At 39.8% G+C, this 23,216-nt stretch overlaps 1 protein-coding gene across 2 annotated transcripts in view; it reads right to left on the bottom strand.

Moving 5' to 3' along the window:
* Positions 1 to 23,216, bottom strand: part of LOC126183651 (filamin-A) — a 537,330-nt gene that overhangs the window by 270,986 nt on the left and 243,128 nt on the right. For both annotated transcript variants that reach the window (XM_049925796.1, XM_049925797.1), the window contains exons 4-7: positions 19,416 to 19,513; positions 18,976 to 19,103; positions 4,313 to 4,451; positions 3,509 to 3,749 (exon numbers count right to left, since the gene is read on the bottom strand). In XM_049925796.1, coding sequence (XP_049781753.1) covers positions 3,509 to 3,749; positions 4,313 to 4,451; positions 18,976 to 19,103; positions 19,416 to 19,513 — 606 coding nt within the window. The remainder of the gene's footprint in view (positions 1 to 3,508; positions 3,750 to 4,312; positions 4,452 to 18,975; positions 19,104 to 19,415; positions 19,514 to 23,216) is intronic.

The raw sequence follows: 23,216 nt of genomic DNA, 5'->3' as shown, positions 1-23,216 counted from the left end.
AGGTGCAGGCCATGCCTAGTGAATACCAATCTAGCAATGGACCCAACTGGCACCACCGAGATGTGACCTATGCCCTCTGCCATCAGCACCTCCCCCAGCCCCACGTTAACCCTCCTAACAGCTGCATTAAGATGAGGTCGTTCATGATGCTGAAACGGTTGCACGAAATGCACATTAGTGCCAGCAGTTTGAGTAGCTATCTTTATCAGGTCACCACCTACATCATATTCCTCAACCCTATCAAGACTGTCCTCTGCTCCACCCACTATAACTACCTGATCCTCCTTTGTAAAATTCCTACATAGCTCCCCTATGCTGTCAGTCACTTGAGCCAATCCTGCACTAGACTTCACAACGCTGGTGACCTGGTATTCACTCCCCAACATTCCCTGCAACTGCTGGCCCACACCTCTACCATGTAAACTGCTAGCAGCAGAACCACCTCCTTTCTGTTAGACTATGCAGCTGACATAGGCCTCCTAACTGCTGAGGACTGCTGCATGTTCCCTACGTCTACAGCTACACGAGGCTCCTCTTTAGTCAATTCTGACAGTTGGTCAAATCTATTGCATATACGCAAAGTATAACTGTCTGAATACCTCCTCTTCCTAGCTGCCCTCTTGCCAACTGCCAGTTCCCATTCCCCACCACCCTCCTCAACCTGTCTAGTTCCTCCTTTGCACATTGTAACTGCACCTGAAGGGCACAGATCTTATGCTCCTGCTCATCTATCAACTTATTTCCACTACAGATTATTCATTCCCAGGAGAAGATCTCACTAGAATGCCCACTGGCTTCCCCACTGCATTCCCCCCAAAGAAAATACTTTTAATAAATCCCACACTGTAACCCACTACTCACAAACCTACGACAGAGCCCACACTTCTCACTCGTGATAAAATTTTACAGTTACTATATTTCTACACTACCAAAGCTCAGTTACACCAGTAGAACTATTTATAGAACTAGCAATAGCGGTCTTGAAATTCTCTGTCTACTAAGAAAGCAACTACTTGTATTAACAGTACTACAACACAGCTAATACCAATACCAATACCAACAAAACTTCACAAAATTATTAGCTAAAAACAAAAATTCAAATGGCCACTGGAACACTCAACAAAGTTAAAACATTGAATGAAAATTTTACTGACATATTTCACTAGAAACAATAAGACACGTCAACTGAAAACAAATGCACAAAATTTACCAAACGACTTCAACACACAGAAACACTAAAAAACAGATCGAGTGAATGTTTCCAAAAGTTTATTAAATCCTTATTTCACCACAAACAGCACGAAACACCGCTGAAAACCATTAAATTTAATAATTGTATAACAGTGCACAAATAAGTTTGTCGGTACTCAGCTTTATAACCACTACAGCTGTACTGCACCCCACAAAATGTAAACACACTACTGAGTCACGAGGCTCAGACGTGGTAGTGTTTTTCATGGAGGGGGCTTGCACCCCTTGTTTTGCATTGGACTATCACATCACAGGCCTACATTGATGTTTTAAGCATCTTCTTGCTTCCCACTGTTGAAGAGCAACTGCATCTTTCAACACAATTGAGCACCTGTTCATAACGCACAGCCTGTGGCGGAGTGGTTACACAACAGTAACATCCCTGTAATGGACTGGCTTGCACAGAGCCCTGACCTGAATCCTATATCCTATAGAACACCTTTGGCACGGTTTGGAATGCCGACTTCGTGCCAGGCCTCACCAACTGACATCGATACCTTTCTTCAGTGCAGCACTCTGTGAAGAATGCGGTGCAATTCCCCAAGAAACCTTCCAGCACCTGATTGAACGTATGCCTGTTAGAGTGGAAGCTGCCATCAAGGTTAAGGTTGGGCCAACACCAAATTGAATTCCAGCATTACAGGTGGAGGGTGCCACAAACTTTTAACTCATTTTCACCCAGGTGTCTGGATACTTTTGATCACATAGTGCATCTAGACATAATGTTGCAAAGTAATATGAAGTGGAATAAGCACATAAGGTCTGTAGTAGGGAAGGCAAATGGTCAACTTTAGTTTATTAGGAGAATTTTGAGAAAATGTAGTTCATCTGTAAAGGAGATCACATATAGGACACAAGTGTAACCCATTGTTGAGTACTGTTAGAGTGTTCGGGATCCACACCAGGTCGGATTAAAGAGAAATGTAGAAGCAGTTCAGAGGCAGGTTGCTAGATTTGTTACTGACAGGCTGAGACAACATGCAAGTCTTATGCAGATACTTCAGGAACTCAAATGGGAATCACTGGAGGGAAAAAATTTGTTCTTTTTAAGCAGCACTATTGAGAAAATTTAGGAACTAGCAATTGAGGCTGAATGCAGCCACCAACATACATTTCATTTCATGTATGATCTTGAAGATATGATTAGAGGGATTAGGGCTCGTATGGAGGCTTACAGACAGTCATTTTTAGTCATTTTTTCGCTGTTTACAAATGGAACAGAAAGGAAATGACTGGTGGTGGTACAGGGTACCCTCTGCCATGCACCATACAGTGGCTTGCAGAATATGTATATGTACTTTGATCCCACTGTGTCCCTGCATGCTCTCAGAAGCAGTTTTACATCACAACTTCATAAAATCTCAGTTTCAAGCCAGGTCAATCTAGACAAAATTCTCGAGCTTTTGACAGCCATAACTATTATCATCAAAGCTACTGACAGGTAGGATAAGCATGGTGTGCCTTATACAGACAAGATAATAGCATCCAGAACATTCCAGATATTTATTAGGTCCCCTTTACAACAGGATTGTTTTCGAAAATCGACAACACGTTATCCATTATGATAATGGCTTAGTATATTTCAAAATGTGCAGTTGCTTATCGTTAGCAGTCCACACTGAACGGTATGTTTCCCTAAAAGTGGCTAGGTGACAGTTCACAGGATAGGCAAGGATATACTAATTTCCATAGAATGGTGCTTAGAAAATCATTGTGATATCCAAACCAATCTGCAGACTGAGGACAGTCTTATTTGTTATCTGGGCTGAACTTGCAATTGTTTCACCAGTGTGCTTTACGGGTAAGATGAATTTATTATTTGGGGAAATAATAATTCTGTGGTCAAATTAACTGCTGGGAAGTTTAACTACTCTCCGACATACATAAACATATATAATTTCATTGCTTCCAAGTACCTAATTTTGACTCTGTGACTTCTCTAAATTTTGGAGGGTCTCATCTCCCATCTACAACACAGGTGAAGAAATCTGCAGCAATAGACATCAAAGACGAATTTAAATGTCCCATTTAGATCCTCCTCCTAAGTCCAAATCACAGAAGTACTGATAATATTTCTTAGAAGTCTACCATGAATAGCAATGCTAAATGTTTCATGTCTGTGCCTGAATATCAGAAGAATATATTCACAAGCATGCAACAAAATAGAAGAGGAGAACGTACAACCATTCATATAATAAATATGACTTTTCACATAGCACAAACTGTACAATTTCAAAACACTTTCAGTAGTACTTACCTTTTGTTGAAATATCAAAATATGTAGGTCTATTTATCATGACTCCTTCTGGCTGCAAACCAGGGCCTGATGCTGTCACTTTGGTTGGATCTCCAGCATGACCCTCAACAAGCACACTGTAAGGCGATTTTGGTATTTCTCGTCCCGCAAATTTAACAGAAACTTTATGGTTACCTTCAACTTTTGGAATGTACGAGACACTATAGGTGAGATTACGATCATTGTTGAATCTAATATCAACCTGCAAATTTTGAGAATCAAATTTGTACATCACCTATATCATAAATCAGTGATGAAATGTAAATATTCTCTTGAAACGTTAACTATGAGAGCCAGAATAATTTTTAAATACAGTAATTTATAAACGTAGCACAAAATAAGGTTATCACCAGTTAACAGCTAATATCCCTTACAGCTACTAATGTTAGCTACCATAAAAGTAAGTACCAAAACAAAAATGGAAGACTCAAATTTAAAATTAAAAAAGTCACAGCACCGAGCGAAAAACCGTTAACGTAAGGCGAAAAAAAAAATCAATGCCACGCGAAAGAAAACGAATCACGCGCAAAAAATTGTCATGAGAATGCGCAAAAAAAGTTACAACAATGTGGTAAAAAGAACGAGAAGTGCGCGGGAAAATGTCGAAATAATCGTGTAGAAAAGTCGCGAAGGGGGCAGAAAAAACAGGATACGAGAAAAATAACACACAGGAACAATGAGATAAACGTTAACGACAAATTTTATCGGGAACATTTCTACAGAAAAAAACAGATTACATAACATTAGTGGAAAATGTGTACTCACTGGCTCTCTGTTGCCTTTCGGGTCTTCTACCGTAACTTCTACTTTCCCTTTTCCTGCTGAGAAGGTCTCAACAGTGAAATTTGCTGGTGCGCCTACTACTGGTCCCATGGGCTCTATACCAGGCCCATAAGCCCGGACCCTGTGAAACAATTTTTGACATTTTATTTCATTTACTGTGAAATACAATTTTTCAGCAACCCTTATAAACTTAAGTACATCAATATTTCTTATAAATGAACGTAAGTGAGGTCATTTACAGCTAAATTTTCTTACATATGTGGAGCATAAAGAACTTTGACTTCCATCTTGCATCATCCACGTACAACTGAACCACCAACGTCCTCAGAAGTATTTTGTACCCACAATTCCTTGAAAGTTTAAAATCTTGTCACAGATGTTAACATCACTGGAGCACTTAGAGGGAAAGATTAAATTAATATCGAATGTGAGCCATTCTGTAACAAAGCTGACTGGCATTTAATACATACCGGCGTCTCTAAATCAGTCCCAACGTGCATTTTCTATAAATCTGACAAGATATGCAACTAAATATGGCATGGTATACAACCCAGAGTGTGTCCAGGGTATCAGGTATGATGACGCGGGGGCCGGGAGGGGGGGGGGGTTTGAGACGGAGCACTGAATTTCGCAGCTAGGGGAGGGATGTAGCAATCAAACTAAGATATTTTATAGCATAAAATATCAAAATTACTGATAATGTGTTTATTGAGCACCATACAAACTAATTCTACCAGTTCATAACAGGTACCTAATGTAGTTAACAGGGTGAGATATACAGAATTGTCAGAAACAGTTTGAAAAGCTTTTAAGGGTGTTGTAAGGTTGGTTGCGCTGAGAAATAATTGTTAAGAAAAAATTAGATACTTTCCGCCGTTTCATATTTAATTAACATTGAAGCTAGTCAATCAGGCCGTTGCGCGCCTAAATTCAAGCAGCCCGCCAGACAATTAGTGTCAGTTGTCCCCACAGCTTAAGATGGTGGCGCACGAGACAGCTCAGCCTTAGAGAGCCTGTATAGGGATACAGGCTCTCTACTCAGCCTGTGGCACGGATTCCATCCTTACTTCCGCCCTATGTACAGTTTTTATATCGCCCTCTAGTTTGGTTTTAGTAAACCAAACGAAGCACACGTTTGGCGACACCGTCTCCGGCGGGCCGCTTGGATTTCCACGCGCAACGGCCTGACTGGACTAATTTCAGTGCTAATTGACCCGGTAACGGCGCAACGTATGGAAGTTTTTTTTTCCTTAACAGTTCTCAGCACAACCTACCCTGCAACACCCTTACAAGTTTTTCACACTGTTTCTGACCACATATTATTTTGCTACCGTGTAGGTACACGACATACTACAAAATACTTTCCATATTCCCATAGTATTTGTCATTGGCTATTAAAAATACGCAAAAAAAAACTCCACAAATCGTAGGTACAACGCTCATGAGTCTGTCTAGAACCCAGAGTCGTCTGGAATTATCAGTTATAACGATCAAAGCGGTGAACGGCTAAATAATTTTTAGATATTACGACAAATAGCTCCAACTGATACGTTTGTCTGGTGGGCTATACTTGCTAAGGTCGTAACTTCTTCTGGGGGAGGGAGGTCGGAAGGGGGGAGGAGGGGGCAGAGGTACTTCCTTGGTCCTCGCCGAGTTGGCATTCTTTTTTATTTATTATGGCCTTCGGTATGATCCACTCAACCAGCTTCTGGTACACGACATGCTACAAAACATGGTGACCCATATTTTAGTAAATAAAAGAATCTACCTTTATACACAATGAGTAGTTTCTTAACAGCATAGGCCATCAACATTTCATCTCTCTTGAGGAACCTGTTGTGTGCGAGCAGTGGTAGTACTGAGCCATTTTCGTACTTCACTGCTCAACAAAAGTTCAGAATACTATTGAAAAATGTAGTCTACAATATTACAGGTCTCACTGACCTAGACACTTCATGCATTACCCAGTTAGAGCCCATATACTGGGTGGTGTTTACTACTGGCCTGCATTGTCACCATTTCACAGCCATGTAAACATACCGCTGCCACAGCGGCACACTGCGAGCAACCCAGTGTTGACAACAAATGGCTCTGAGCACTATGGGACTTAACTGCTGTGGTCATCAGTCCCCTAGAACTTAGAACTACCTAAACCTAACTAACCAAAGGACACCACACACATCCATGCCCGAGGCAGGATTCAAACCTGCGACCGTAATGGTCACGCGGCTCCAGACTGTAGCACCTAGAATCGCTCGGCCACTCTGGCCGCCAGTGTTGACAACAGCTTCATTCAGTTTGTATTCAGCACTGCAGTAACGTGCCACGTACAGGCATACAACACAGTGATAGAGTCAGGATAGTCTCTTTACTTTCGGCAGGTCGTACACACCGGGATGTTACCGGTCAGTTATGTGGCACTGAGAGTGGTGTGTGTAAGGTCTGCTGAAAGTACTGTTAGATAGAAAATGTGAATAATAGACCTCACAGTGTTCATCCTCATATGGAAAAATTCGATGCAGGATCGTTTCCTCCAATGGTCAGCTTGCAGGTGCCAGAAATTTTGGAAATGACTTAACCTAGGCAACAGGGATTCGTATCTCAGACCAAACAGTGCATAGAAGTGGACCACTGCAGAATAGAGTAATGTCATGTTTGCTGACAAGACCAGGATTGGTTTACAACCAGACACTAGACATGTTAGGGTGTGGAAAAGCACTAGACAACACCAAGAACGCCATTATATTCAGGAAGTCCATCCATTTACAGGTGGAAATGTAATATTCTGGGTGGCAACAATGATGGCAAGGTAGACCCCTCTAATTCCCATCTACGGCAATTTGACAGGTGCCCAATACCTCCGAGAAGTCCTACAAATGATTCTAAGGCCCTACAGATGTTAAGTTTTTGACAGTTTCATTCTAGTCGATGAAAATCGAAGACCGCATTGTGCTGTGGCAGTTTCTCGATATCTTCTAAGATGCAACATCAGTTGACTGTATTGGCCAGAACGGTCCCCACAGATAAACTCAATTGAGTATGCATGGGACCTGTTTAAGGTGGCCATTGCACAATGTCCAAATCCACTTGACAATCTTCAAGACCTCACTGAAGCTGCAATTCAGTAGTGGGATCTCATACCCCAAAACAAACTTTATGGTCTCACCCACAGCATGCCTCACCAAGTGGAAGAACTCTCCCATGTGCAGGGAGGACATACTACTGAAGACATAATCAGCACCACTGTTTTTGTTTTCAAAATGTACACTTAGGAGTGGGCCTGCTTTGTTTTGTAAAGATTTTTTGTAACTAACCCAAGATTTTTCGTAACTAACCAAAATCATTCTTGTTTTCATAAGGAATTATGTTTATTTTGATAATAAGGTACTGTACAAATCTCAGTGGGTGTTCTGTAAGAAGTCACTGTAGTAAACTCTATGATATTCCACACTTTTTTGATGTGTGTATTTACTTTTTGCTGCTTAAGTAACCAATATCATTTATTAATAACGTTAATTTAGTAGCTTATTTGTTTAAATTTCCAGAAACTAAGTGCATATTCACTGTGTCCAGTAAAGTCACAGCTTTTGTTTATTTTTTTCCATACGGGATAGCAGTCTTTAGAGTCTGGTTTATTGCTTTGGTGTATGTACATACAACATTTTGTGAGAGAATTTGCTACTGTTAGAAATTAGCAGTATACAGTTTTCTATAGCACAAGCTGCCTACCAGACGAGCCTCATTGATTGTAGATGGATGTCTCATGCCATAGTTTGTGTAAACCTAATGTGTCAAGTTAGTAGCTCGCATTTCACCTCATAACTCTAGATAAAGGTAGACTTTCACTCCTGCCTCTACCCCCCCCCCCCCCCTTCACCGGATGATACAGCTAAAGTCTGCACTGACGGGAAAACCACATGGCTTTATACAGCCACTGCAAAGTGTTCTAGAACACTAAGCAAATTAAGGAGGCTGATGGCTAGTGCCCAGGTCTGCAACTACAGTATTTCACAGTACAAATCATAAAGACTCATTTAGATTTAAGTGAATGTCCAACAGTGAGCAAGAATTCCCTCTGGTGTAATCGTTAGGCATGCACATAGGCGTGTTTTGCATTTGCAGCTGTTTGCTACTGGTCCACTGTTGGTCGGTTTTTCAGCGAACCATCCAAGTAGGTTCATGTCCTCTCCACTGTGGCACCAGGAGTACCAAAAGCTTTCGTCTGCTTTCATTATCCTTCATGCAGAAAATCTCTACAGACTGTGGGATGTAATCTGTGCACAAGTGCACGCCAGCTCCCTCCCTGCCTGCTTCCTTCCATCCCCGCCCCCAACAAGGTACATATAACATCCAAATATATTTTGATTAGTACAATAAATTAATTCTATTCGATTTTTCTGTAGCAGCACTAGCAGTTTTTGCATTTTATTGCTTTAAGTCTGTTGCACTTCACATGGTCTAAAAATTCTGCCACTGGATAGAAGCAGTGATATAATAAGAATGGCACTTAGGAATTTATAAAACAGTGAAAATTATGGCAGAGCGTGTACATTTGTATAACACTATTTGTAGTGCAGGTTTTAAAGGATGTTTACCTTACTGACTGGACATTGGGTTCATGTTTTTGCCTGGTGTCACATTCACGTACATCAAAGTTTTTATTTTTCTCTTTTAAAGTCTCCCTCACATATTTACATGTTTCTAGAATAAAAATGCAGATGAGTGGGAGGATCAAAGACTTCTGAAAGAGGGGCCTGCAGGAATTTGTCTTGCATGGTGCATTGCTGTTTTTTTTGGGGGGGGGGGCGGGGGGCGCAAGAAGATGACCAAGCTGTCAGTTGTGGCACCCCAGAATGTAGCCCCGTACTGTAACATGCTTTGAAACTGTTCAAAGTATGCAATTTGAGCAGTATGGAAGCTTGCTTTGTGTACATGTAAACATAAGATGTAGCATACTTTCTTCAGCGTTTTTCGCTATGTGTGTGCTGTTTAAAGTTGGGTTGAAGCCATATAACAAAAAAATTTGTTTCCAATGATAGTGTGATTCCATTGGCATTTATTGTAACAGAAACTTGAAACAGTTGTTTTAGATGTATTTGTTATTAGCTTATCTCTTCCAAATGAGTCATTTAGCTGGTCTGTAGCTTGTTTTATGTTTACTGTTTTGCTGGGGTTTTCCTTGTAAGAATGATGGTAGTGTCTGCTGCAAACAAGGTATTTTTTTGTGATTCAGTGCTTAGATCTATGTCATTTATGCATGTAAGGAAAATGATAGGTCCCAGATGGATCCTTGAGGGACTCCCCTTATTCCTGCATCTGAAAAATATGTTCCAGTGCTGTCACTTAGTTTGTGTGTTATTACTACTTTCTGTTACCAATTTATTATATGAGGAGAAGCATTTTAATGCTGTACTTTTGGAGATTTTCCTTAGGACATTGTCGCCAAAGATGCCAGAAGCTTTACTTGCATCTAAGAAAATTCCAGCAACATTTTGTTTTTTGTCCAATGTTTCTAGCGCATATTTTTAAAAAAATTTAGTAGCACTAGTCATGGATTTATTTTTTGGAAAACCATGCTGGGCATTGGGGACGATTTTGTTCTTGTCCAGGAATATCATTAAACTGTTACACATGATTCTTTCAGCAAGTTTGGCAAAAACTAATAATGTAGAGACTGGTCTACTGTTTTCCAAATTTGCCTTTTCCCCTTTTTTATGAATAGCAATCACGTTGATGTCAATTCTAAGACAATCAGGAAAGTTTCCTGTCATGAAGGGTGTGTTGATAATCTCTGCAAGGGGTTTTGCAGGTTTGTTGTTATTGACATGAGTTATGTGAGCTATGGGGTAATCCGAAGAGAATGAAATTTTGGTGATAGGGGAATAGAGATATCATACATGCTTCTGGAATCGAAGAAATCCAAAGCACAAATGCCAAAGGAAAATCAATGTGGGGGCATGGGAAAGTCTATAAATTCATTAGATGCTCGCATCAAGAGAGTACATAAGACCAAACTTCGTACTTCTTTTTTTAAAAAGGAAAAGGAGAATCAATTTTTTTTTAAAGTTAACAATCATCTTTCAAGCCGATTAAAATCAAAAATATAAGAAAGACGTTTAATTATATGGTTGATGCAGCAGTGAAATGTCGGAGATTTTTTGTAAAATAAAAATGGTTTACCCTAGCTCATGCTGTCCACCCTCTAACAAAGTCTGTAGTAGATTTTATGAAGTACTCTATGTAACAAGTCATATGTCCATGTCAGTCATATTTTATTGATATTTCCTTACACATACTTTAATAAAATCCTTGAAGTGCTCTGCATACGTCACAGCACACATCATAAACTATCTGACAAAGCAGCTATTGAAATGGGAAACAATCACTACTGTAAATACACTCCTGTAAATTGAAATAAGAACACCGTGAATTCATTGTCCCAGGAAGGGGAAACTTTATTGACACATTCCTGGGGGTCAGATACATCACATGATCACACTGACAGAACCACAGGCACATAGACACAGGCAACAGAGCATGCACAATGTCGGCACTAGTACAGTGTATATCCACCTTTCGCAGCAATGCAGGCTGCTATTCTCCCATGGAGACGATCGTAGAGATGCTGGATGTAGTCCTGTGGAATGGCTTGCCATGCCATTTCCACCTGGTGCCTCAGTTGGACTAGCGTTCGTGCTGGACGTGCAGACCGCGTGAGACGGCGCTTCATCTAGTCCCAAACATGCTCAGTGGGGGACAGATCCGGAGATCTTGCTGGCCAGGGTAGTTGACTTACACCTTCTAGAGCACGTTGGGTGGCACGGGATGCATGCAGACGTGCATTGTCCTGTTGGAACACCAAGTTCCCTTGCCGGTCTAGGAATGGTAGAACGATGGGTTCGATGACGGTTTGGATGTACCGTGCACTATTCAGTGTCCCCTCGACGATCACCAGTGGTGTACGGCCAGTGTAGGAGATCGCTCCCCACACCATGATGCCGGGTGTTGGTCCTATGTGCCTCGGTCGTATGCAGTCCTGATTGTGGCGCTCACCTGCACACCGCCAAACACGCATACGACCATCATTGGCACCAAGGCAGAAGCGACTCTCATCGCTGAAGACGACACGTCTCCATTCGTCCCTCCATTCACGCCTGTCGTGACACCACTGGAGGCGGGCTGCACGATGTTGGGGCGTGAGCGGAAGACGGCCTAACGGTGTGCGGGACCGTAGCCCAGCTTCATGGAGACGGTTGCGAATGGTCCTCGCCGATACCCCAGGAGCAACAGTGCCCCTAATTTGCTGGGAAGTGGCGGTGCGGTCCCCTACAGCACTGCGTAGGATCCTACGGTCTTGGCGTGCATCCGTGCGTCGCTGCGGTCCGGTCCCAGGTCGACGGGCACGTGCACCTTCCGCCGACCACTGGCGACAACATCGATGTACTGTGGAGACCTCACGCCCCACGTGTTGAGCAATTCGGCGGTACGTCCACCCGGCCTCCCGCATGCCCACTATACGCCCTCGCTCAAAGTCCGTCAACTGCACATACGGTTCACGTCCACGCTGTCGCGGCATGCTACCAGTGTTAAAGACTGCGATGGAGCTCCGTATGCCACGGCAAACTGGCTGACACTGACGGCGGCGGTGCACAAATGCTGCGCAGCTAGCGCCATTCGACGGCCAACACCGCGGTTCCTGGTGTGTCCGCTGTGCCGTGCGTGTGATTATTGCTTGTACAGCCCTCTCGCAGTGTCCGGAGCAAGTATGGTGGGTCTGACACACCGGTGTCAATGTGTTCTTTTTTCCATTTCCAGGAGTGTATTTTCAGAGTGTACATGTATGTTCAGGTTATGTGGACCACTTGTAATTAGTATTCTGTTTCTAATTTTCATCCTCCATTGTAATGAGTAGCCAGCAAAAAGCATCAACCAACACATGTGCGAAATTTTGGGCTAATACTAAGAAAAGCTGGAGCTGCAATTCAGTGTTCAGTGTTAACTACATTACCTCCACACATTTCACATTTACATACAAATTGGGACCCCTGAATTCTTCCTTTCGTATGTCAAGTTTTACATTTCTGTTCTTCATGACTATAATGCACTGCATGGAATACATTACAGCAACATTAGAGCCAAAACAAACACAGTGTATTCTTTTATGTTTTGTTCCCTGGTATTCTCTCTGTTCACTTCAGTGTGAATGTTTATTTGCAGGTACAAATCAATAATGGTGCACACTAGCAAATCCTATGCACATTATTTGTGAATGTGTGTTCTCTAGTGTTTGCTTCACTGTAAAGGGAGACTAAGAGAAATGGCTGAAATGCCAGCCACATTCCTCTAATGAATAGGTTTCAAACATTGCCAGTGGGATACAACTATCTTACTCTAGAAGTGACCTCAGTCTTTGAGGTCTGGTAACCACAAACAGTGGGAGAGAAATGTCACTCGCTGTGATATATGCAGATATAAGATTAGATGCCTCTTCAGTAAATAGCATCACAGGAGGAAAAAGAATTCTATGCGAACTCTACTGTATATGCATGTCGGGTGGAACTGATGCCACTCAAGGATGATCAAAAGCACGACTTGCAGTCAACTGCAGGCTGACAATGACATTGGCATCAATGATGTGCGTCATCTGGAGTTAGACTCTTCTCAGTTCCTTCCAGAGACTGGCAGAAGCAATGAAAACAGCTTTATTTCAGTCTGAAGATATTGGAATGACACTGCATATAGACAGTTGTACTAAGGACTGATTGTGGATCTCTGCTCCAATTTCAAGAGTCTAAACCAGATGGTTTTTACACCAGTTTCTTGTTCTCTCATTTCATGCCCTGAAGGTCAGGTGTACGCTATGAACCACAGCAAGGCATTCAGGTAGCAGGGTACATGCAAAATGTGTTATACATTTGATATTGAAATACTAGTAGTTAACTGCCTAAACCTTGCTAACAACTCTCAGATCCTGAGGAAGCATTCAGCCTAACATAATACCAGAAAACAGTAGGGACATTTTCAACAAAATATGGAATGTTTATCAAAGATAATGTGGGCAGCAGCTTAGTCCTCACTGCTGTAAAAAGACTCATTCGTATAGACAATGCAATTAAATTTCTAGAGGCAATTGGCAGAATTGTGTCGACCCAGTCAGTACGCAACCATCTCTTATCAATTTCGCCTCTAGGTGTCTCTCACAAACAATAGTATGACCCTCTGCTTGCAGCAGTGTTAAGAAGGAAGGCAAGGGAACACATGGAATGGTACTTTTCTATCACGTCAGCTTCTCTTAGCCAATGAGTGTAGGATTTGTCCAGTGTCTCATTATCCTCACAGTAGTGTTTGGAGGTGACTGAGTACCAGTGCACTCATTGGGCGTGCATCCCACAGGGTGAGCAGGGAAGAGGATCAGTCATGTTTTGGGCCACTGCCATAAATGGATGTTGGATGCTTTTCACCACTATTGTGGATAATTGGAGAGCTGTGCAGTACCTGTTGACCAGTCTTACAGTCAACATATTTGTGATTCATCTTTCAAGATGATAATGCACAAGCACAGCTCATCCACCTTGTGAACAGCCTCTGGCAGGTTCAGGAATTAAAGAAACTAAATGACATGTGCTATATGTTGATATGTGCTCCAGCGAGCATGTGAAATCAAATGAGCCCCGCAGTGTGTTATTGCTGAAACTCTCCTCACACACTGGATGACATCAGGTGAAATGCAATTTACAAGTGAGATGAACTTTAGCAGTAACATCTGTATCACCTTGTGGATAGCATGAGGAGGAGGATCCAAGCACGTTACATGTGAAGAAACATGTTATTAAATGTCATCCACCAGTAGATTTATATTTCAAAGATGTTCACAGACTTATATCTTCTAGCAAAAGCTTTATTTTGGTTATGGGTGTGTTTACTAACTAATCTAACCAGTCTCAGGACTGAAGACCACAACAACAGCAACAACAACAACGTTATTTTTTAGCTTCATAAGGCTTATTTTTCCATATCCTGCACACCTTGACTAAACCTACACAAGTTCACAGATATGTAGGTGGAGGAAACATTGTTTTGAACAGTTTTCATAAGCAGTTTATCAAATAGGGCCATTAGGACTCTCCAAACCTTCCTCCACCCTCCTTCCACTCTTCACCTCCCCTCTCCCGCCTTCCTTCCTCAACAATGCATTCAGTTTTAGGAAGTAAATAACAACTTTTATTTTCCACACTTTGTGCTGAGCAGCAGCTCTCTTCAAAAATATATAAACAAAGTGCAGAATAAGTTAGTATAAGGTAATAAAAATAGTAGTAAACTTGTGTAGCCTGTTCTACTGTTCTATCATTTAAATGTCTAACTGTAATATTACGAAGGGATATGAAATGTAATGAACATATGAAATCAGACTCGCACAAGACAAATGAAAGAATAAGATGTATTGAAATGATTTTTGTGATAATGCAGTGTATCTGCTAAGGAAACAACAAGATACTAGAGTGATCTCTCAAGTAGGGCTAGCAGCAGATGTATAAGTAATACAGATATGTGCTGGTAGGATCGGAACAGATGGATGCAGACCACACAAAAGTGCAACAGAGGTGCTGAGGGAACTTAAATGGGTATTTTTGAAATGAATGATTTTATCACAAGACCTTATTAAGTAAATTTAAAGAAATGGTATGTGAGGTAGACTTTGCAACAATTTTACTATTTCACCCATACAACTTGCTTAGGGGTAATGAGAGTAAGTTAGGAGAGATTGGAGTGCATACAGAGGCATATCAGTACACTTTTATCCTTATGCCAAATGGAAGAAAGGAAGCTTAGAGTTAAATGTCCTGAAGATACAAAGGTCATTAGAGACAGAGTGCTAGTTTGGATAGGTCAGGGAAGAGGAAGGAAATCCGTGATGCGCTTTTCAAGAGAACGACCCCGGGAATTACATTAACTTACGAGAGACTGTAGAAAATCTAAATCAATATGACTAGATGTAGGTAGCAATACATTTGTAAATAAAGAAAAGACAGAAAAAAATTTAAAGACAGTTTTTTTTTAAGCAAGACTAAGATGCAATTGTTGGAATGCAATTTTGCAATAACAATGACAATATATAATTACACATAGCAAATCATACAGCCAAAACAAGGATATTTGCCTTTTGCTGGTCAAAGTCAGTCGAAACCGACAGGCAAATCAGATAGAAAAACAAATATCACCCAACACTACATGACTGAAATGCTCATTAATGAGATAAATTCTTACAATTACCAGGGAACCATTTTCTTAAAATGGAAACGCACACTTTACTGATAAATGAAAAACTGATCAGGCTCTCAGAATTGATTTATGACCTCACACAGTTACTAATATAAAGACAGATTTACCAAAATAATAATATATAACTATATTTTTTTACAGTAGATTATAACACATTGAAATCAAGAAATGCTGTTGCCTTTAATGAGACTAAGATGTCATAAAGATCACGGAAAGTAACCCTCCAAGTAAACCAGAACATACAGTGAATAGTACATGTGATTTAAATATGCAGCTACAATAATGTCTTGTTGGGGCAGGATTTGGTTTGAAGTAATATTTTATCAGCATGTTTCTTTGTACATGATTTTCTGGTTTCAATTGTAGCTCACTCTCCAGGAAGTTTTGCAGCAAATAACACAAATAAATGTGTGAAATAATCACAAACCTTACTTGACTGTGACTCATACCTGGTGCCTTATCTTTTGTGGACCATGTTCTTAAGCTATGAAGGCACAATCCACAGCTTGCCTCTGAGTTTCCAATTGACACTACTCTCTCCTACAATGGGAACGTCAGGCATTGTCCAGCAATCATATGTTGTTGGATTAGAATTCTTGGAGTTTTGAAATTCTGTAATAAGTCTGCTCAAGAGGGGATATGGAGCAGGGTGTGTACAGCTCATAAAATGATATGCTAATGATCTTTTTAGTTTGCTTGTTAAGTAAATCAGTAACCGTAACCTTTATTCATAAATTAAAGAAACAAATCTACTCTTGCTGATGCTGTTCCAGGACAATTTTTTTTTTCTCTTTTCCTTTCTTTCTGGTACCAAAAGAAAGGAAATTTCATTCTGCAATCTGCAGGCTCAGTTTTAAACTGTACATGCATTCTTCATCTCCTTTTGATGAGTCAGACTTTCTTTCCCATCTTTGTGTTTACAAATGACAGATGTAAATGTAACTACTCACCTTATAGTTGAGGCATAAGCAGTTCACAGATACATAAACAAACTTGATCCCTTAGGTAAGCTTAATTACAGTATTCTTCCTCAACTCTTTCAGTGTTATATTTATTTGTTTGTACATTTGCTTCATTTAAAATTGTTCAGAGAGAGACTAAAACTATCATTTTAAAAATAATTTGGCTCAAAGTCATTTCAAATGAGAAACTCAGTCACTGTTGAGGATGTCAAGAAAATGTTATACTAGTATATGTAAGAGAAGTTACACATTATGTTGATTGTTTTAATTGGCATTTGTCAAATATTATAGCTTATGATAGATTATTTTCAACTTTGACAGAAACTCTCCTCTTAAAAAAAAATGTTCTGTTACTCATGCAAACATCAAGTTCAAATGTAAGTACGACAAGACATCAAAGCAAAACATGCATGTGTAAAAGCAATGAACAATGTTTAAATCTGACATTTCAGAGCTATCAATGCTGGAGAGCACAACCTAAGATAAGAAACAATTTATTTTGAGTCACATGTACCAGTTTTATCTATAGAATGGGAGGATGACATTTGTTTACTGGTATTACTTTAGTTTTCTCAATTTCCTGAAGTGAAACTAGTTTAATGAACTATTATTGACAACCTAAGACATTTATGGCGTATAAAATCATGGTAGCATTTATCTTTTGGCTTTGTGCATATCTTAAAAAGAGTCTCTTTTATAAATAGTCTAAATACTTCATATTTTGCATTGACAACCCTCAGTGTCAATCATGGGTCATTACCTCAACAATTTTAGCACAGTGGCAATGTCAAACTTTCAAAATCTGGGAAATTTCATCATATAAATTGTGTCATTATTGTGAACAGTAGCTTTAATCAGAAATCATTATATCTTCATTGTGTTCCATTAAGATTTTAATGGCAACTAGAATTTAATCATTAAATCTGTAAGTCTTTTGGCTTCAGTTTCTGCTGTTATCGGCCAAAAATTACGTACATTTTTGAAGATGCTCAAAAAGAATTAAATGTATGTAAAGTTTGCAGTGAAGCTTCAGCTGAAACTCAGTAAAGATTCATAACTACACTCTTATCTGTCTACACGAGTTATAAGCTCCAGTGGAACACACTTTAAGAAATGTCTTAGTGAAATGAGGCACTGCCAATGAAAGTTCCATTTTATTGTTTATTTTTCATTTTCCAGCAAAGGCCTTAGGCACAAGAACAATTAATTAGTCTTTTCCAACAACATTTCAAAGACAGAATATTTGCTCTCATATTTAGCACCATCTTAACAGAGTAAAAGATCACAGCCTGCATTAGCAAAGAATTAAAAAACTAAGATAGCACATCTATATGATGCAGATGTAGTGTCTACTCAGTACTGCACATATTCAAAGTAACATTTATGCTCAGCACTTTTACTGTTCCAAGTGATATCTTCTTCATACAGGGACTTACAATGGTGATGAAATTGAAAATCTCTCATTTGTATTGTCCTGCAGAGCATTTTAGAAAAAAAGTGTCATCACATTCACTGGTTTTACACTTCAGCTTAAAAAGCTACAGGTATGCTGAAATCTCTCTATACCAATATATTACCAATTTAATAGGAAACTTGTGGCTGTATAATCAGATTTAGTTTTAATTTTCTGTTAATTTTTCTGTCGTGTGTTCACTGACGCATCATTTCACATGCAGCAGTCCTGTGCCCAGTGGTGTAATGGTGTATCACGTAGTATTCACTCCGTGTAGTGAGGTTCAGCAAGAATTATTAAATCAGCAGACTATAATTGATCCACAAAATTCCTCACAGGTAATGTAAATAAGTTACCTTTTTTTTCAACAGACTTGTTGTTTCTTTATAATATTAAAATTGTTAGATAAAAATCTGGTAAATCAATAACACACAAATGTAAGTGAACTATGATCTATTTGCTAAGCTACACACTTCTGATGCCCAACTTACCGAGGAGGAGGAATGCTGCATCAGCACAACAAAGAAAACAATCAATGAGATAGCAAGAATGAATTAATCATAGATAAGAATTTGAGAACGAGTCTCCATACTTTCAATATAACAAACTAATGAATGGAGAATTTAGTGGTAGCAATATACAACTTAAGATCACTGCTTGTTTCAAAAGATTCTGAAGTGTCTCATGAATATTTATTGGTAGCTTTAAAGTCACCACTTTTTATGCTTCTACAATGCTTATTAATCTCTTTGACATGGAAACATGTTTTTCATCAATAGGAATCTCAATGGTGGGATTGAAATTTCAGAAAAATATTGTTATGCTGTACTTATTTCTAAGCATATTTCCAGTGAAATTACTTTAATTTTAATGTATTCTGCATCTTAATACAAATAACTTACATCGAATGCACTACAAATTAGCTATGGTAGTAGTTTTGTAAGGATTACCTATTCGGATTAGTGCGAGGTCTCAGGGGTGCACCAGGCTTCAATTTTGCATTGGGATATTGAGATAAATAAGTCATCATTGACATTTCATCAATGTTTGGATTAACCATTTCTTCTGGCTTGATAAGCTGAAAAATAAATAGTCAAATGGTGATTCTGATGAGTTTACCCTTTAAAAGCTTTTGGTTGTAAAAGATACTGAGTTAAATTATTAAAGCTCAGTTTTGTTGCTACAGATGCCAAAATTCATAAGAGAAAATTTTAATACAACCACATTATAGTTTTGACCCAGTATTTTGGCTATGAAATTAATCACATGGATTCTATGACACCAGGTACACACATACAGTTTGAGCCATTGTGGAATTAAGGATACCTTTCCCTACCTTTAGTCCATAAAACCTAGTTTACTGCATTAATTTAGTAAGATGGTGAATTACCTGTCGCACATTGAGCCAGTCATCAGCCAGCCCCATAGCTTCTGCAGCATTCTGTACAGAATCATTTGGATTCCAGTCTTGCCAGTCTGGGCATAAACCTGGGACAGATTTTTAAATTAAGAAAGCAACTAAACACACACACACACACACACACACACACACACACACACACACACACACACACAGAGAGAGAGAGAGAGAGAGAGAGAGAGAGAGAGAGAGAGAGAGAGAGAGAGAGAGAAATATATGCATTTTAGAAAATAGCAAAGCAATGCCAGTTTTTCCAGCAAAATGTAAGGGGACCTGCAGGTAAAGTAAATGAAGATTGTGTTTCTCTTAGAGGATCCATAAGAGATAAAAGATGCTGATACATTATGTTCTAATGAACATCATACGAGAGACTTTGAAATGTTTCGGTTGAGTGGCTACTGTCTAGCAACACATTACTCTAGAACTATATTGGGGAAAGGTGGTGTAGTAATTGACATAAAAAATAATGTATCTTACAGAGAATCAGATTTAAAGAGTCACTGTATAGAGCAATGCATCAAAATATGTGGAGTAGAGATTACTATGAATGACTTGCCAGTTTTTGTGTTAACACTTGAAGTAGTTCCACAGGTGTTCCTGAAGCAACTATACTTTCTTTTATGTCAACTCTGTTCAAAGCCCAAGAAATTAATAATTGCAGGTGATTTTAATGTAAACATTCTAAATGAGAGCAATAGTAAAGTAGATTTATAATGTGTCTACATCCAATTGTAAATGGCCTTTCTGACCACAATGGTCAATTTCTCACACTCATTGACCTCAGTCTGGGCAAAATATCTAGCATTATTGGAAATCTTTTATGATAATAAATGTTGAGACCCTGAAAATTTCAACTACAGCCTGGAGTCCAGTTTTCAGTGAGACAGATGTATATAAAAAGTGTAATACATTTTAAAATGAATTCATATCTCTTTGAAGCTGCCTTTCCCCCCAAAAGCAATTAGAAACAGCCATGTAACCACTGATAAAAAGACATGGCTCACTGCAGGAATAAAAAAAAACATACAGAACAAAGAGGATGCTATACATTTCTCTCGTAAATTTTCGCGATCAAGAGAAACAGAAGCACTAAAAACTTTACTGTAGCTCTCTGAACAAGGTAATGAATGAAGCATAGTATGGCATGAAAACTGAAACTGAGAAGTCAGAAAACAAAATAAAATCAATCTGGAATGTAATCAAGAGGGAAACTGACAGAACAACAGGGAACATGATACAGATAGAAATTGATTGTATCCCACACAATGATATGATATTGGAGGAGTTGTTCTACACACTCAAATGCTACCTACCTAACAGACAACAGTATCTGTGCAAGGAGCAGACTCAGATGAAATGAAGTTAAAACATGATGTGCCACAGGGATCTGTAATACGCCACCTGTTCTTCATTTTCATTAATGACAGGCTCCAATGTACAAACATTGCAGTTTACATATGACTGCATTTTTTTTTCTTTCAAAAGGGGGGAATGTATTTCAAGCTGTTCAACAAGCAGATGTCCTCATCAGTGAGGCCACGGCCTGGTTCATCATTAACAAGACAAAAATTAATGAAGACAAACCAGAGGGGATGATATGCAGTCTAAGTGATGCTAGAGCACTGGGTGACACAGCAGCTTCATTGATGCCTAGTTAACCTTGCAACAGCACACTAAACACATACATTCCAAATACTCATCGGTTCTATACCACTTGAGGAAACTAAAAAGTGTTATATCATAACCTACTAACACTATACTATTCGATGTTCCACAGCTCCATCAGCTATGGGCTGATACTGCAGGGCTGTTCTGCAGGCTGCAAGAAAGTGCTTTTACTGCAGAAGAAAGCAATGAGGATCCTACATTAAGCAAAAAACTGACTATTGCAAACCAATTTTTTCCAGATTAGGAGTTCTGACTGTTTTCAGTCAATATATTTTTCAGTTGCGTTGTTCACACAAAGACAAATCATGAGATCTACAGAAAGAGAAAAGAAGTTCATCAACACAGCACTCACTATAAATCCAGTACAGACAGACCAAGATGTCTTAGGCAACAGACTCAGAACAGCTTCGCAATGGCTGTCCCAAAGTTATTTAATGCTCTGCTTAAGGATACTCAGCCATTACCAATCAAAAAATTTAAAACAAAAATTTTGTGTATACGAAATGAGCAACCTTTTGAACAATGTGGAAGAATACTTCTCTGGTGATAGAACAGTGCCACCCAAGTTGTAACTCAGGGCCAATGAAAACAGTAGCAGCTCTGCTATTTTACTACACTGTGTTCTAATACTGATTTTCTCATTACTGTAATGTATATTGTAATCTGGTTCTTAAATTTATGTTGTGTAGTACACACTTTAGTATCATAGTTTAAATTACAATATTTTATTAATTTTATTGTAGTTATATTATCGTAAACTTCACACTGTCTGATCAATGACATAGAACTGGTAATAAAGTAATAAGGAGGAGGAGGAGGAGGAGGAGGAGGAGATTAGTATTTGATGTCTTGTCAACAACAATGTCATTAGACATGGAGCACAAGATCGGATTAGGGAAGGATGGAGAAGGAAAGTGGCCATTTCCTTTCGAAGGAACCTTCCCAGCATTTGCCTTATGTGATTTAGAGAAACCATAGAAAGCCTGAATCAGGATGGCCAGATGTGGGCTTGAACCATCGTCTTCCCGAATTGAAGTCCAGTTCGTTAATAGAGGTAACAGAGGTAATGGCTCTTCTACAGAGAGCTTTCAGCAACAGAACCCCACAGATATCCTTACCTTTTGCCTCTTTTCTGGCTCGGGTGGTGGTTTGACAGTTTGTCAAGGCATGATTAGTACGCTCGTAACGAGAGCAGGACGAATATGCGAGCCGCGACACCTCAAATGAGAAATGCAACACCTGGAAACTGTCCTGAGAAGCAATGGGTACTCCACAAATTATATTAGAAGTGTAACAGAGCCAAACACTCGGCGAAGTAAGTAACCAGAAAAAGAAATGTCGGGTACGGCCTTTCTGCCATACATTCCCAGAGTGACTGACAGAATCAGCCGTATATTGCACAAACATGGCGTAAAGACGATTTTCAAACCAACAAGGAAGATCAAAGAGTGTCTTAGATCAGCGAAGGAGAAAGAGAGACCCACTTGCAATGTCGGGACTATACCGTATACCATGCACATGTAGAAAAGTTTGTCGGAATGACTGGACGGTCAATTAACACCAGGATCAAAGAGCATAAGCGACATTGCAGGTTGGGGCAGGTGGAGAAATTGGCCGTGGCAGAGCATGCACTGAATGAGACCAACCACGTAATAAAATTCGCCGACACGGAAGTTCTGGCTGTAGAGAAGCACTATCACACGCGCTTGTTCAGAGAAGCTGTAGAAATACAAAAACACGCGAACAGTTTCAACAAGAAAGAGGAAAGCCTTAAGGTAAACGGATCCTGGCTTCCCGTACTGCAGCGAACGACCGTCGCAGGTCGCAAGAGGAGAACCGCACCGGAAATGACCGCGGAGAAGCCCTCGGACATTGGCACGCCAGGTACATATAGTCTGCGGCCGCGAGCTCGGCTCCAGTTCACCACCGGCAATGGAGGGTGAAGCTTTGACAATGCCAGCCACTCATGCTGGCAAAACTTCAGAAAAATCATTAGATGAACGTCTGTTGAAGAACCCGAGACAGAAGCCAATAGGCAGTTTGTCAACAAGTGGCCACGAAAGCCTTAACAATTTTTCACTACCTATATGTTAGAAGTATTGA

Source organism: Schistocerca cancellata, chromosome 4 (assembly GCF_023864275.1).
Source record: "Schistocerca cancellata isolate TAMUIC-IGC-003103 chromosome 4, iqSchCanc2.1, whole genome shotgun sequence".
NCBI classification, from domain to species: domain Eukaryota; kingdom Metazoa; phylum Arthropoda; class Insecta; order Orthoptera; family Acrididae; genus Schistocerca; species Schistocerca cancellata.
This window is presented reverse-complemented; position numbering and strand designations above follow the sequence as displayed.